At 56.8% G+C, this 16,553-nt stretch overlaps 1 protein-coding gene across 2 annotated transcripts in view; it reads left to right on the top strand.

Annotated features, from left to right (window-relative positions):
* Nucleotides 1–1,170: 1,170 nt before the first annotated feature.
* The window catches only part of LOC144673824 (calcium-binding and coiled-coil domain-containing protein 1-like), a 41,970-nt gene continuing 26,587 nt past the window's right edge, over nucleotides 1,171–16,553 (top strand). For both annotated transcript variants that reach the window (XM_078535478.1, XM_078535477.1), the window contains exons 1-8: nucleotides 1,171–1,358; nucleotides 3,333–3,498; nucleotides 5,741–5,843; nucleotides 8,159–8,349; nucleotides 9,168–9,326; nucleotides 11,219–11,367; nucleotides 13,395–13,485; nucleotides 15,426–15,551. In XM_078535478.1, the coding sequence (XP_078391604.1) occupies nucleotides 3,349–3,498; nucleotides 5,741–5,843; nucleotides 8,159–8,349; nucleotides 9,168–9,326; nucleotides 11,219–11,367; nucleotides 13,395–13,485; nucleotides 15,426–15,551 (969 nt within the window). In that variant the 5' untranslated portion in view covers nucleotides 1,171–1,358; nucleotides 3,333–3,348. The remainder of the gene's footprint in view (nucleotides 1,359–3,332; nucleotides 3,499–5,740; nucleotides 5,844–8,158; nucleotides 8,350–9,167; nucleotides 9,327–11,218; nucleotides 11,368–13,394; nucleotides 13,486–15,425; nucleotides 15,552–16,553) is intronic.

The raw sequence follows: 16,553 nt of genomic DNA, 5'->3' as shown, positions 1-16,553 counted from the left end.
TTATTCATTCATGGGATGTGGGCATCGCTGGCTGGGCCCAGCATTTATTGCCCATCCCCAATTGCCCCTTGAGAAGGTGGGGGTGGTGAGCCGCCTTATTGAGCCGCTGCAGTCCCCGTGTGGTGTAGGTACACCCGCGGCGCTGTTAGGGAGGGAGTTCCAGGATTTTGTCCGTGTGGTGTAGGTACACCCACGGCGCTGTTAGGAAGGGAGTTCCAGGATTTTGTCCGTGTGGTGTAGGTACACCCACGGCGCTGTTAGGGAGGGAGTTCCAGGATTTTGACCCCAGCGACAGTGAAGGAACGGCCGATATATTCCCAAGTCGGGATGGTGAGTGGCTGGGAGGGGAACTTGCAGGTGGTGGTGTTCCCCGTGTGTCTGCTGCCCTCGTCCTTCTAGACGGTAGAGGTCGTGGGTTTGGGCGGCGCTGTCGAAGGAGCCCTTGGCGAGTTGCTGCAGTGCATCTTGTAGATGGTACACACACTGCTGCCCCTGTGCGTCGGTGGTGGTGGTGGAGGGAGTGAATGTTGGTGGATGGGGTGCCCCATCGAGCGGGGCTGCTTTGTCCCGGACGGTGTCGAGCTTCTCGAGTGTTGTGGGAGACGCACTCATCCAGGCAAGTGGGGAGTGTCCCATCACGCTCCTGACTTGTGCCTTGTCGATGGTGGACAGGCTTTGGGGGTAGTCAGGAGGTGAGTGACTCTCCGCAGGATTCCCAGCCTCTGACCTGCTCTTGTAGCCACAGTGTTTATATGGCTGGTCCCAGTTCAGTTTCTGGTCAATGGTAACCCCCAGGAGGTTGATAGTGGGGGATTCAGTGATGGTAATGCCATTGAACGTCAAGGGGGAGATGGTTGGATTCTCTCTTGTTGGAGATGGTCATTGCCTGGCACTTGTGTGTGGCGCAAATGTTACTTGCCACTTGTCAGCCCTGAGCCTCGGGACACTGTCCAGGCTCTGGCTGCTTTTGGACCGGGGCTGCATCAGTATAGCTCCTCTTAAGGAGATGGAGAGGCTCCTGTGGCGGGTGCTTTGCTGGATGCCGCCGTCAGGAGGAGTCTGCTCTCAATGCAAGTGCACCTCTTGACATTGCATTGCATTCTGTGACTTGGAGGCTTCATGCAGCAGCCCCCGATCCTTCGCATCCCCACCCCTGCCAAATCCTGAGCTGATGGGGACTACAAGTCCCAGTGGCGGCTGTGAGCCGGAAGGTGATGGGCGGAACAGCCACTGGAGCTCCCAAAACAACAACAACGGCAGCAGCGGGGACGCAAAAGAAGGATCCGGTGTCCCTGAAATTGTAACTTGCCCTACTGCCCCCCACCCCCCCCCTCACCACCGATCACTGAAGGGGAAAGGTGAGGTGTTCTGGGGGGGTGGGGGGGAGGGGGGAAGGTGGGTGTAAGCCACCCTGGGCCGCTCACTGCAACAATTTGCTCCGGCCTGCCCAGAAAAAAACAAACTCCAGACTCACTCCAGTTTCACAGAGGCGCAGGAAAGGGGGTATCCAGATTCACTGGAGCAAGTTCACCCTCCGACCCAGTCTCCGAATGTTAGTTACAGTGAATCGAACGTCAGTTACAATGTCTCCGAATGTTGGTTACATTGAATCGAACGTCAGTTACAATGTCTCCGAATGTTGGTTACATTGAATCGAACGTCAGTTACAATGTCTCCGAATGTTGGTTACATTGAATCGAACGTCAGTTACAATGTTATCGAACCTCAGCGGCCAGAGCTCCCCATGTCAGTTACAATGTTGCCCTCGTCGGATACAGTGTGTCCGACGTCAGCTGCAACATTGTCGAACGTTCGGAGGGCCGATTGTGACGTCGCGTCGGCCGCCAAGCCCCATTGGGGGAGGCGGCAGGGCAAATGGAGGCGCGGTGGCCAGAGGGTGGCGAGAGGGTCGGCCTTCCCAGGAGAGGGGGGAGTGAGAGAGGGAGGGGGGAGGAGAGAGAGAGAAATAGGGGAGGGCGAGAGGGAGAGGAGGGGGTGAGGAGAGGAGAGGGAGAGGTCTGTCACTGTATAACACTGGGGTACAGTACTGGTGAGGACGGGTCTGTCACTGTATAACACTGGGGTACAGTACTGGTGGGGACGGGTCTGTCACTGTATAACACTGGGGTACAGTACTGGTGGGGACGGGTCTGTCACTGTATAACACTGGGGTACAGTACTGGTGGGGACGGGTCTGTCACTGTATAACACTGGGGTACAGTACTGGTGGGGACGGGTCTGTCACTGTATAACACTGGGGTACAGTACTGGTGGGGACAGGTCTGTCTCTGCATAACACTGGGGTACAGTACTGGTGGGGACAGGTCTGTCACTGTATAACACTGGGGTACAGTACTGGTGGGGACGGGTCTGTCACTGTATGACACTGGGGTACAATACTGGTGGGGACGGGTCTGTCACTGTATAACACTGGGGTACAGTACTGGTGGGGACGGGTCTGTCACTGTATAACACTGGGGTACAGTACTGGTGGGGACGGGTCTGTCACTGTATAAAACTGGGGTACAGTACTGGTGGGGATGGGTCTGTCACTGTATAACACTGGGGTACAGTACTGGTGGGGATGGGTCTGTCACTGTATAACACTGGGGTACAGTACTGGTGGGGACGGGTCTGTCACTGTATAAAACTGGGGTACAGTACTGGTGGGGATGGGTCTGTCACTGTATAACACTGGGGTACAGTACTGGTGGGGACGGGTCTGTCACTGTATAACACTGGGGTACAGTACTGGTGGGGACGGGTCTGTCACTGTATAACACTGGGGTACAGTACTGGTGGGGACGGGTCTGTCACTGTGTAACACTGGGGTACAGTACTGGTGGGGACAGGTCTGTCACTGTAAAACACTGGGGTACAGTACTGGTGGGGACAGGTCTGTCACTGTAAAACACTGGGGTACAGTACTCGTGGGTACGGTTACAACATTTTATTACACTTTATAACTCCTCCAATTCCGGCCTCTTGCCCATCCTCTTTGATTCCTGTCGCTCCACCATCGGCGGCCGTGCCTTCAGCTGCCTGGGGACCCCGAGCTGTGGAATTCCCTCCCTCAACCTCTCTCACTCCTGCTCCTCCTTGGACACGCTCCCTCTAACCTTTCCCCCCACTCCCCGCCATAACCGAGGCTTCCTTCATCTGCCGCCCTTCACCCCCCCTCCCACATCCTTCCTCGCCTGCGTCTCCTGCCCCCTTGCCTATTTCACGTTCTTGTGTGGGCCTCGGTCTGTCCTTGAATGCGGACGGTCCTCTGGACATCGTGGCTGTCGAGTGAGTCACTGACCTCCCCACCCCTTGTTTCCTGTTTGCAGGTGGGTGCAGGTGGAGATGGAGCTGCCCGAGGTCAGCCCCCGGCCCCCAGAGGTCACCTTCCATAATGTCGCCCATTGGTACGTTCCTGGCACCGCTGTGGAGTGCCACTACACCCTCGCCTCGCAGACCAAGTGGGCGGCGAATGACTGGATCGGCCTCTTCAAGGTGGGTTCACATGTTTGTGGACGGTGCTCTGGCGGGGGTGGGGGGGGTGGGTGGGGTGTGGGGCCATTGGTGCGGGAGCAGAGGGGGTTTTGGAGGAGAGTGCGAGGGGAGGGGGGCGTGGAAAGCAATGCTTCCCTTGGCTGGCTCGCTGAGGTTATACACACACACACACACACACACACAGGCCCACACATGAAGACGGAGAACGCCCCAGTTCCTCTCACCCGCACCCTACATGGCCACCTCGCCCTCACCCAACATGGCAGCCTCACTCACACCCACCATGGCCACCTTGACCTTACCCACCATGGCCGCCTTGACCTTACCCATCATGGCCACCTTGACCTTACCCAACATGGCCGCCTTGACCGTACCCAACATGGCTGCCTTGACCTTATGCAACATGGCTGCCTCACCCACATCTAACATGGCCACCTTGTCCTTACCCAACATGGCTGCCTCACCCACACCCAACACGGCTGCCTTGACCTTACCCAACATGGCCGCCTTGACCTTACCCAACAGGGCTGCCTCACCCACACCCAAGATGGCCACCTTGACCTTACTCAACATGGCTGCCTCACTCACACCCAACATGGCCACCTTGACCTTACCCAACTTGGCCGCCTCACCCTCACCCAACATGGCCGCCTCACCCACACCCAACGTGGCCCCCTTGAGCTTACCCAACACGGCTGCCTCACCCACACCCAACATGGCCGCCTAGACCTTACCCAACATGGCCGCCTTGAACCTACCCAACACGGCTGCCTCACCCACACCCAACATGGCCACCTTGACCTTACCCAACACGGGTGCCTTGACCTTACCCAACACGGCCGCCTTGACCTTACCCAACATGGGCACCTCACCCAACATGGCCACCTTGACCTTACCTAACATGGCTGCCTCACCCACACCCAACATGGCTGCCTTGACCTTACCCAACATGGCCGCCTTGACCTTACCCAACATGGCCACCTTGACCTTACCCAACATGGCCGCCTTGACCTTACCCAACACGGCCCCCTCACCCAACACGGCCACCTCACCCAACATGGCCACCTTGACCTTAGCCAACACGGCTGCCTCACCCACACCCAACATGGCTGCCTTGACCTTACCCAACATGGCCGCCTTGACCTTACCCAACACGGCTGCCTTAACCTTACCCAACATGGCCACCTTGACCTTACCCAACACGGCCCCCTCACCCAACACGGCCACCTCACCCAACATGGCCACCTTGACCTTACCCAACACGGCTGCCTCACCCACACCCAACATGGCTGCCTTGACCTTACCCAACATGGCCGCCTTGACCTTACCCAACACGGCTGCCTTGACCTTACCCAACATGGCCACCTTGACCTTACCCAACATGGCCACCTCACCCACACCCAAAGAGGGAACGAGGTAGTGTTGAGGGCACCAGAGGAATTTCTCTCCTCGGCTTCAAGCTTTCCCACGGCTCATAAGTCAGTCAGTGAGAAGCCACTGGCGCGACCCAGCGAGTAAGGAAGACATTAGCGCAATGCAGCACTGAAAACATCCCATTGGGGCTGTCAAAAATTGTTTAATAAAAGCTAAGACATGCATTAATATAGCACCTCTAGCCCTGTGAAACCTCCCAGGCGTGTAAATCAAGCAGAAATTTGGCACGAAGACACGTGGGGCGATATTAGGGAACCAGTGAATAAAATCTGAGTCAAAGAAGTCGGTTTTGAGGAGTGTATTAGAGGAGGGGAGAGAGGGAGAGAGAGAAGAGGGGCCGGATAGGTTTAGGGAGGGAATTCCAGAGCTCGGGGCCCCAGGCAGCTGAAGGCATGGCCACCGATGGTGGAGCGATGGGAATCGGGGAGGGGGGGGTGTGTGAGAGGCCAGAATTGGAGGAGTGCAGAGATATCGGAGTGTCGTAGGGGCTGGAGGAGGCTACAGAGATAGGGAGGGTTGTAGGGGCTGGAGAAGGTTACAGAGATACGGAGGGTTGTAGGGGGCTGGAGGAGGTTACAGAGATAGGGAGGGTTGTAGGGGCTGGAGGAGGTTACAGAGATAGGGAGGGTTCGTAGGGGCTGGAGGAGATTACAGAGATAGGGAGGGTTGTAGGGGCTGGAGGAGGTTACAGAGAAAGGGAGTGTTGTAGGGGCCGGAGGAGAGCGTTAGAAAGGTCGAGTGCTCGTGAACCACAATTTCAGACGTTTCTTTCTACCTCCCCACTGCCCACCAACCCCCAATTTTGCAGGTTGGCTGGAGGTCAGTCCGTGACTATTATACGTTCGTCTGGTCACCTGCTCCCCACGTTCAGTCAGAGAGGTCCCCGGTCAACTGCTGTGTTCGATTTGAAGGTCAGTCCTTGTGGGGTGCCGCTGAGGGAGAAGTTTCATGTATGTTCATGTGTGTGTGCCTGTTCGAGTGTGTGCGCGTGGACTTTTGTGCTCGTGTGTCTGAGAGGCTGTGAGTGAGTGCGTGTGCGTGCAGGAGTTTGTGTGTCTGCACAAGTGTGTTTGAGTATGTGTCAGTGTGTGTGTGTGTGTGTGTGTGCGTGATTGTGTGTGTATGCAGGAGTCTGTGTGACTGTGGAAGTGAGTTTGAGTGAGTGTGTGAGAGTCTGTGCGTTTTGAGTGAGTGTTTGTTTGTGTGTGTGTGTTTGAATTAGTGAGTGAGAGTCTGTGTGTGAGTTTAAGTGTGAGAGTATGTGTATGTGCGTGTGTGTGTATTTGAGTTAGTGAGTGTGCGTGTATGTGAGTCTGTGTGATATTGTGTGTGTTTGTGTGAGTTTAAGTGTGAGTGTGTGTGTATGTGAGTCTGTGTGTGTTTGAGTTAGTGAGTGTGAGTCTGTGTGTGAGTTTAAGTGTGAGTGTGTGTATGTGAGTGTGTGTGTGTGAGTCTGTGTGATATTGTGTGTGTTTGTGTGAATTTAAGTGTGTGTGTATGTGAGTCTGTGTGTGTTTGAGTTAGTGAGTGTGAGTCTGTGTGAGTTTAAGTGAGTCTGTGTGTATGTGAGTCTGTGTGTGTGTGAGTCTGTGTGATATTTTGTGTGAGTTTAAGTGTGTGTGTGTGTGTGAGTTTGTGTGAGCGAATGTTTGTACCTGTGTCAGGGTGTGTGTTAGCATGTTTGTGTTTGAGTTAGTGTGTGCGTATGTGAGTGAGTGTGTTTGTGTGTCAGCAGGGGTGTGTGTGAGAGCATGTGTGTGTTTGTTAGTGTGTTTGTGTGTCAACAGGTGTGCGTGTGTGAGCCTATACGTGTGAGTGAATGTATATGTTTGAGGGAGTGTGTGTGTGCGCATTTGTGAGTGTGTGTGAGCCTATACGTGTGAGGGAATGTGTGTCTGAGGGATTGTGTGTGCGTCTGTGTGTGTGTTTGAGGGATTGTGTGTGCGTCTGTGTGTGTGTTTGAGGGAGTGAGTGTGTGTGTGTTTGAGGGAGTGAGTGTGTGTGTTTGAGGGAGTGAGCGTGTGTGTGTTTGAGGGAGTGAGTGTGTGTGTTTGAGGGAGTGAGTGTGTGTGTTTGAGGGAGTGAGTGTGTTTGAGGGAGTGAGTGTGTGCGTTTGAGGGAGTGAGTGTGTGTTTGAGGGAGTGAGTGTGTGCATTTGAGGGAGTGAGTGTGTTTGAGGGAGTGAGTGTGTGCGTTTGAGGGAGTGAGTGTGTGTGTTTGAGGGAGTGAGCGTGTGTGTGAGGGAGTGAGTGTGTGTGTTTGAGGGAGTGAGTGTGTTTGAGGGAGTGAGTGTGTGCGTTTGAGGGAGTGAGTGTGTGTTTGAGGGAGTGAGTGTGTGCGTTTGAGGGAGTGAGTGTGTTTGAGGGAGTGAGTGTGTGCGTTTGAGGGAGTGAGTGTGTGTGTTTGAGGGAGTGAGCGTGTGTGTGTTTGAGGGAGTGAGTGTGTGTGTTTGAGGGAGTGAGTGTGTGTGTTTGAGGGAGTGAGTGTGTTTGAGGGAGTGAGTGTGTGCGTTTGAGGGAGTGAGTGTGTGTTTGAGGGAGTGAGTGTGTGCGTTTGAGGGAGTGAGTGTGTTTGAGGGAGTGAGTGTGTGCGTTTGAGGGAGTGAGTGTGTGCGTTTGAGGGAGTGAGTGTGTGCGTTTGAGGGAGTGAGTGTGTTTGAGGGAGTGAGTGTGTGTGTGTTTGAGGGAGTGAGTGTGTGTGTGTTTGAGGGAGTGAGTGTGTGTGTTTGAGGGAGTGAGTGTGTTTGAGGGAGTGAGTGTGTGCGTTTGAGGGATTGAGTGTGTGTGTTTGAGGGAGTGAGTGTGTGCGTTTGAGGGAGTGAGTGTGTGTTTGAGGGAGTGAGTGTGTGCGTTTGAGGGAGTGAGTGTGTTTGAGGGAGTGAGTGTGTGCGTTTGAGGGAGTGAGTGTGTGCGTTTGAGGGAGTGAGTGTGTGCGTTTGAGGGAGTGAGTGTGTTTGAGGGAGTGAGCGTGTGCGTGTGCATTTGGGTGAGTGTGTGCGTTTGTGTGTGTGTGAGACAGTGAGTGTGTGAGACTGTGAGCGTGCCTGTGCGAGCGTTGGCGACTGTCTGCGTCCATGTGCAGCGCTTGCTGTGACACCGTCTGCCTGTGACACCGTCTGCCCCGAGCCGGGGGAGTATCGACCGAGAGGGGCCGAGCGGCTCCCTTTCCCCGGGAGGTCCGCCTGTCGCTTACGGTTCAACACCAACCAGGTCTCCCTTTACCCTAGCGTCCTACCTGCCCGCTCATGGCTCCGCTCTCTACCAGTTCAGCTACGTGGACGCTAAGGGGACCTTACGAGGCAGCAGCACCACCTTCGCCTTCCGCAGCCCCGAGCCCGAGGATGACCTGGTGGTCCTGGAGGAGCTCGAAAGCAACTCGGACATGCTGCTGGTGGTGACCAGGAGCTCGCTCCTGGAGGTAACGCTCGCCGGGGAGGAGGATGAGGAGGAGGAGGGACTGAGGGATACGGGGGGGAGAGGGCGGGAGTGAGGGATACGGGGAGAGGGCGGGAGTGAGGGATACGGGGGAGAGGGCGGGAGTGAGGGATACGGGGGAGAGGGCGGGAGTGAGGGATACGGGGAGAGGGCGGGAGTGAGGGATACGGGGGAGAGGGCGGGAGTGAGGGATACGGGGGAGAGGGCGGGAGTGAGGGATACGGGGAGAGGGCGGGAGTGAGGGATACGGGGAGAGGGCGGGAGTGAGGGATACGGGGAGAGGGCGGGAGTGAGGGATACGGGGAAGAGGGCGGGAGTGAGGGATACGGGGGAGAGGGCGGGAGTGAGGGATACGGGGAGAGGGCGGGAGTGAGGGATACGGGGAAGAAGGCGGGAGTGAGGGATACGGGGAGAATGCGGGAGTGAGGGATACGGGGGAGAGGGCGGGAGTGAGGGATACGGGGAAGAGGGCGGGAGTGAGGGATACGGGGAAGAGGGTGGGAGTGAGGGATACGGGGGAGAGGGCAGGAGTGAGGGATACGGGGGAGAGGGCGGGAGTGAGGGATACGGGGAAGAGGGTGGGAGTGAGGGATACGGGGGAGAGGGCAGGAGTGAGGGATACGGGGAGAGGACGGGAGTGAGGGATACGGGGGAGTGGGCGGGAGTGAGGGATACGGGGAGTGAGGGATACGGGGAGACGGTGGGAGTGAGGGATACGGGGAGAGGGCGGAAGTGAGGGATAACATGAGGAATTCGCACAGTCTGATCCCGCCCCCCTTTGGTGTGCCTCCCTTTGGTCAGGCCCAGCTCGCCAAGTCCGAGAAGACGAGGGTGGACCTGACAAAGCTTCAGGAGGAGACGGAGATGGAGGTCCAGGGTCTGAGAGCGCGGATACGAGAGCTGGAGACCTCAGCGGAGACAACCCAGCAGGAACACGCTCAGCTACTGCAGCAGTGCAAGGTGAGAGGCGGCCGGTTCTCAGGTGCTAGGGCGGCTTTTTAAAGGCCATCACCTCAAAAAACACATTTCTCCCAAGAAACCCTTTCAGAATTCCGAGGCGCGGAGGGATCTGGGCGTTCTAGCGCACGAGTCACCAAAAGTTGGTATGCAGCTGCAGCGAGTGATTGAGGAGGTTAATGGAAACATCCTCTATTACCAGAGGGGTTGAACATCAGAGGGAGGATGTGGTGCTTCAGTTGTACAGGGCGTTGGTGAGACCTCACCTCGAATACTGTGGGCAGGTCCGGTCTCCTTATTTAAGGAAGGATGTCAATGCGTTGGGGGGGGATGCGGTTCAGAGGAGGTGGACTCGATGGATACCCGGGATGAGCGGGGTTGCCTTATGAGGAAAGGTCGGACAGACTGGGCTTGTACCCACTGGAGTTTAGAAGAGCGACGGGGTGGGGGGTGGAGGAAGGGAGGGAGGGGGGTGGAGGGGGGGGGTGAGGGAGGGAGGGAGGGGATGATTGGATTGAAGTCTACAAGACCCTGAACGGTCTGGACAAGGTGGACGTGGAAAGGACGTTTCCTCTTGTGGGTGAGACCGGAACGAGGGAGGGGGGAGGGGGGAAAAGGGGGTGGGGGGTCACTGTTTTAAAGTTAGGGGGCAGCCCTTTTAGGACGGAGACGAGGAGGAATATTTTCTCTCTCGGAGGGTTGTGGGACTCTGGAACTCTCCGCCTCCAAAGGCCTACTCCCTGCTCCTGTTTCCAACGTCCGTATGTACGTTTGTGTGTCAGGTTGCGTTCCTGTTACATCAATGTGCATTTATGTAGCTCCTTTAGTACATCGAAAATCACCCCCCACCCCTACCCCCACTAGATTCTTCACACGAGCATTAAAGAGCAAATTTAAGCCCAAACTGCATCAGGAGGCATCACGGACAGGCGACCAAAATCTGAGTCAAACCGGTCGGATTTAAGGGACGCCTTAAAGGAGAGAGAGAAAGAGAGGGAGAGAGAGAGAGCGGGAGAGGCGGAGAGGTTCAGGGAGGGAATTCCAGAGCTCGGGGCCCCCCAGGCAGCTGAAGGCACGGCCGCCGATGGTGGAGCGATGGGAATCGGGGAGGGGATGTGAGAAAGGCCGGAATTGGAGGAGCGCGGAGATCTCGGAGGGTCGTAGGGGGCTGGAGGAGGTTACAGAGATAGGGAGGGTTGTAGGGGATTGGAGGAGGTTACAGAGATAGGGAGGGTTGTAGGGGCTGGAGGAGGTTACAGAGATAGGGAGAGTTGTAGGGGCTGGAGGAGGTTACAGAGATAGGGAGGGTTGTAGGGGCTGGAGGAGGTTACATAGATAGGGAGGGTTGTAGGGGCTGGAGGAGGTTACAGAGATAGGGAGGGTTGTAGGGGCTGGAGGAGGTTACAGAGATAGGGAGTGTTGTAGGGACTGGAGGAGGTTACAGAGATAGGGAGGGTTGTAGGGACTGGAGGAGGTTACAGAGATAGGGAGGGTTGTAGGGACTGGAGGAGGTTACAGAGATAGGGAGGATTGTAGGGGGCTGCAGGGGGTTACGGGGATAGGGAGGGTTGTAGGGGCTGAAGGGGGTTACGGAGATAGGGATGGGGCGGGGAGGTTACAGAGATAGGGAGGGTTGTAGGGGGTTGGAGGAGGTTACGGAGATAGGGAGGGTTGTAGGGACTGGAGGAGGTTATGGAGATAGGGAGGGGTGTAGGGGGCTGGAGGGGGTTACGGGGATAGGGATAGGGGCGGGGAGGTACCCAAAGGCGGACGAGGCAAACGGGAATTGGTGCCCGGCCGGACGGTGGGGGTGGGGCAGTGGGGTGCGGGGCTCCGGGCGTGAGGGGGAACCGAGGCGAAGGTCATTCTGGCCGAGTGATGGGTGTGAATTTCAGTCCCTGGCAGAGGAGAGACGCCTGGCGGTGGAGGAGTGCCGATCCCTGAGGGAGCAGCGGGGGGAATCGACGGTGAGGATCCAGGAGCTGGAGGCCGACATACGCAACATCGGGCACACGCTGCTGGAGCGCGAGACCACCCTCGACAGGTAAGAGGCGCCCACCCTCCCTACCGCCCACCCTCCTTCACTCATCAGGCAAGACAGTGAAGCTGGGAGCCAGTCGGACTCCCAACACAGGACCGCGCACACACACACACCAGCCTTCCCCTCTACACAGTCATCCACTCAGCCAGAAACTGGTTCGGAAAGCTCGCCGAATGTTATCGTCTATGGCCAGGGGAGTTGATTACAAAAGTAGGGATGCTGTGCTTCAGTTGTACAGGGCACTGGTTAGACCACACTCGGAGCACTGTGCACAGTTCCGGTCTCCGTATCCCTGGGGTAGACCACACTCGGAGCACTGTGCACAGTTCCGATCTCCATATCCCTCAGTTAGACCACACTTGGAGCACTGTGCACAGTTCCGGTCTCCGTATCCCTGGGTTAGACCACACTCGGAGCACTGTGCACAGTTCCGGTCTCTGTATCCCTGGGTTAGACCACACTCGGAGCACTGTGCACAGTTCCGGTCTCCGTATCCCTGGGTTAGACCACACTCGGAGCACTGTGCACAGTTCCGGTCTCTGTATCCCTGGGTTAGACCACACTCGGAGCACTGTGCACAGTTCCGGTCTCCGTATCCCTGGGTTAGAGCACACTCGGAGCACTGTGCACAGTTCCGGTCTCCGTATCCCTGGGTTAGACCACACTCGGAGCACTGTGCACAGTTCCGGTCTCTGTATCCCTGGGTTAGACCACACTCGGAGCACTGTGCACAGTTCCGGTCTCCGTATCCCTGGGTTAGACCACACTTGGAGCACTGTGCACAGTTCCAGTCCCCGTATCCCTGGGTTAGACCACACTGGGAGCACTGTGCACAGTTCCGGTCTCCGTATCCCTGGGTTAGACCCACACTCGGAGCACTGTGCACAGTTCCGGTCTCCGTATCCCTGGGTTAGACCACACTCGGAGCACTGTGCACAGTTCCGGTCCCCGTATCCCTGGGTTAGACCACACTCGGAGCACTGTGCACAGTTCCGGTCCCCGTATCCCTGGGTTAGACCACACTGGGAGCACTGTGCACAGTTCCGGTCTCCATATCCCTGGAGCACTATGTAAATGCGTTGGAAGCCGTTCAGAGAAGGTTGAACCAGACTAACGCCTGGAACGGGCGGGTTGTCTTATGAGGAGAGGTCGGACAGGCTGGGTTTGTATCCGCTGGAGTTTAGAAGAGTGAGAGGCGACTCGATCGAAACCTATAAGATCCTGAGGGGGGTCTGGACAGGGGGGATGTGGAGAGGATGTTTCCTCTTGTGGGAGAATCTGGAACAAGGTGGGGGATTGGGGTCACTGTTTAAAAATAAGGGGGTCGCCCATTTAGGACGGAGACGAGGAGAAATGTTTTCTCTCCCCGAGGGGGGGCGGTGGGTGAGTCTCTGGAACTCTCTTCCTCGAAAGGCGGTGGGAGCAGAGTCTCTGAATGTTTTTAAGGCCGAGGTGGATGGATTCCTGATTGACAAGGGTGGGGGGGGGTGATGGGTTATCGGGGGAGGGGAGGAGGCAGGAATGTGGAGCTGAGGTGGACCCTCCGACAGTGTGACTCTCCCTCAGCACTGACCCTCCGACAGTGCAGCTCTCCCTCAGCACTGACCCTCAGACAGTGCAGGCGCTCCCTCAGCGCTGACCCTCCGACAGTGCAGGCGCTCCCTCGGCACTGACCCTCCGACAGTGCGGCGCTCCCTCAGCGCTGACCCTCCGACAGTGCGGCGCTCCCTCAGCGCTGACCCTCCGACAGTGCGGCGCTCCCTCAGCGCTGACCCTCCGACAGTGCGGCGCTCCCTCAGCGCAGACCCTCCGACAGTGCGGCTCTCCCTCAGCACTGACCCTCCGACAGTGCGGCGCTCCCTCAGCGCTGACCCACCGACAGTGCGGCGCTCCCTCAGCGCTGACCCTCCGACAGCGCGGCACTCCCTCAGCGCTGACCCTCCGACAGTGCAGCGCTCCCTCAGCGCTGACCCTCCGACAGTGAGGAGGAGGCCTTGTTGCTAAATTTAATGCTTGTTCTCCACCTTCAGGGTGAGGGACCGTGTTAAGAAGCTCACTGGCGAGCAGGAGGAACTCGGCAGACAGGCTCAAGAGGAGACAGAGGAGAGACAGTTAATCCAGGTATTACAGCCTCCCCCTTTTCATTCAGTGACAGAGGTCTAATGTTCCCATGTCATGTTCTAAGAAGCCGGGAGTGGGTGCAATCTCGCTTATTCCACACGAACGTTTCAGAGATTTTGACCTACATCGAAACTGCCCCACAGACACTGGCCATTCGGCCCCTCTGCTCCGTGCTGGTGTTTCTGCTCCACATGAGCCTCCTCTCCCGCTCCCCACTCCACTTCATCTTCCCCCCCACCCCCCCATCACCATATCCTTCCATTCCTTTCCCCCTAGTGTGTTTATCCAGCTTCCTCTCCGCCCTCAACACATCGACGCTATTCACCTCGACCACTCCCCGTGGGAGCGAGTCCCACATTCTCCCCACTCCCCGTGGGAGCGAGTCCCACATTCTCCCCACTCTCTGGGTAAAGAAGTTTCTCCTGAATTCCCCCGATTGGATTTATTAGTGACTGTCTTATATCAATGGTCCCCTCATTCCGGTCTCTTTCCCGCCTCCCCCAGAAGTGGAAACATCTTCTCTCCGTCTCTCCGATTGAAACCCCTTCGTCATTTTAAAGACCTCGATCAGGTCACCCCCTCAGCCTTCTCTTTTCTAGAGAAAAGACCCCCAGCCTTTCTATCTTTCCTGATGGTTATAACCCTCTCGGTTCTGGTATTATTCTAGCAAATGTTTCTTTGCATCCTCTGCTGTGCCTCAATATCATTTTGATAACGTGAAGAGCAGAACTGTGCACAGTGCTCCGAGTGTGGTCTAACCCAGGGATACGGAGACCGGAACTGTGCACAGTGCTCCGAGTGTGGTCTAACCCAGGGATACGGAGACCGGAACTGTGCACAGTGCTCCGAGTGTGGTCTAACCCAGGGATACGGAGACCGGAACTGTGCACAGTGCTCCGAGTGTGGTCTAACCCAGGGATACGGAGACCGGAACTGTGCACAGTGCTCCAAGTGTGGTCTAACCGAGGTAGACAGTGACCATATATAATAGCTTCCCGTTGTACATGGTCGTCCACTGAGTTGGAAACTGGTTTGGAAAACTAATAGGATGTTATTGTTTATTGGGAGGGGAATTGATTACAAAAGTAAGGAGGTTATGCTTCAGTTGTACAGGGAATTGGTGAGACCACATCTGGAGTACTGTGTACAGCACTGGTCCCCTTATTTAAGGGAGGATGTAAATGCGTTGGAAGCCGTTCAGAGAAGGTTGACCAGACTAACACCTGGAACGGGCGGGTTGTCTTATGAGGAGAGGTCGGACAGGCTGGGTTTGTATCCGCTGGAGTTTAGAAGAGTGAGAGGCGACTCGATCGAAACCTATAAGATCCTGAGGGGGTCTCGACAGGGGGGATGTGGAGAGGATGTTTCCTCTTGTGGGAGAACCTAGAACTAGGCGGATTGGGGTCCCTGTTTAAAAATAAGGCGGTGGCCCATTTAGGACGGAGACGAGGAGAAATGTTTTCTCTCCGAGGGGGTGGGGGCGAGTCTCTGGAACTCTCTTCCTCGAAAGGCGGTGGAAGCAGAGTCTGAGGGCAGGACCCTCTATGGCCCCCTCCGTAGCTGACCTCCTGCTCCCAGCAGTGCCCCGAGATGGTGGTGTAGCGGGAATGTCACTGGGCTAGTAATTCAGAGACCCCCCCAGGCGTTCCCGTGCACGAGTCACTAAAAGTTGGTACGCAGCTGCAGCGAGTGATTCAGGCCGAGGTGGATGGATTCCTGATGAACAAGGTGGGGTGGGGAGGGCGATGGGTTATCGAGTGGGGTGGGGGAAGGAGGCTGGAACGTGGGGTTGAGGAGGTTACAATCGGACCAGCCGCGGCCGTATTGAAGGGTGGACAGGGCAGGCTCAAGGGGCTGAGGATCCCTCTCTCCTCCTCCTCCTGCTTCTGTTAATGCGTTTGCTCATTCTCTCTCTCTCTCTCTTTCTCCTCCTGACCCAGGCGCGAGTGGCGAGCCTGAAACTCGAGAACCAGGGCCTGCGGGAGAGGCTGTCCGGCCGGGACGAGGAGGCGGCGTCGCTGAAGGCCGAGGTCCGGCGGCTGCTCGTCTCGGCGAGTGAAAGCGAGGTGAGAGGGGGACCCCACCCCGGAGGACGGGGGGGGAGGTACAGATGGGTCACCTCGGTGGCCGCAGCGGCCTGAGCGACGAGGACCTGGCCACCTTCCTCTCGTCGTGCCTTTTATCCCCTTCCCCACCGCCCAGCCCTCTCCTCGTGTTGGGGGCACAGTTTCAGAATAAGGGGTCTCCCATTGAAGACAGAGACGAGGAGGAATTTCTTCCCTCAGGTCAGTCTGTGGAATTCTCTCCCCCCCCCCACCCCCAGAGAGCAGCGGAGGCTGGGTCAGTGAATATATTCATGGCCGAGTTAAGACGGGTTTCCGATCGACGAGGGGGTCGAGGGTTATGAGGGGATTGGGGGGGTGGGGGTGGGTGGTGATGGAGGGGAACAGGCAGGAAAGCGGAGTTGAGGCCACAGTCGGATCAGCAGTGAGCTTATTGAATGGGGGTGGGGGGGAGAGCAGGCTCGGAGGGGCCGAATGGCCTCCTCCCGCAGGAATCAGCGTTGCGACCCTCGCTCAATGTATGTTTTCAAGGAGTTAGATGTCGCTCTTGGGGGGGGGTGAAAGGGATCAAAGGGTATGGGGGTGGGTGGGAAGCGGGGAGCAGATTATTGAGTTGGATGAGCAGCCATGATCATCGTAATGAATGGCGGAGCAGGCTCGATGAATGAATTTATAAAGGCCGTTCCTGAGGGCGGGACCCTCTATGGCCCCCTCCGTAGCTGACCTCCTGCTCCCAGCAGTGCCCCGAGACGGTGGCGTAGCGGGAATGTCACTGGGCTAGTAATTCAGAGACCCCCCCAGGCGTTCCCGTGCACGAGTCACTAAAAGTTGGTAGGCAGCTGCAGCGAGTGATTCAGGTGGCCCGTGGAACGCTATCCTATATCACGAGAGGGATTGAACACTATAGAAACCTATACAATTCTAACAGGACTAGACAGGGTAGATGCAGGAAGGATGTTCCCGATGGTGGTGGGGGGAGTCCAGAACCAGGGGGTCACAGTCTGA

The sequence above is a fragment of the Cetorhinus maximus genome, unplaced genomic scaffold (assembly GCF_964194155.1).
Source record: "Cetorhinus maximus unplaced genomic scaffold, sCetMax3.hap1.1 HAP1_SCAFFOLD_486, whole genome shotgun sequence".
NCBI classification, from domain to species: Eukaryota; Metazoa; Chordata; class Chondrichthyes; order Lamniformes; family Cetorhinidae; genus Cetorhinus; species Cetorhinus maximus.
The sequence above is the reverse complement of the archived record's forward strand: the minus strand, read 5'-3'. Positions and strand labels throughout refer to the sequence as shown.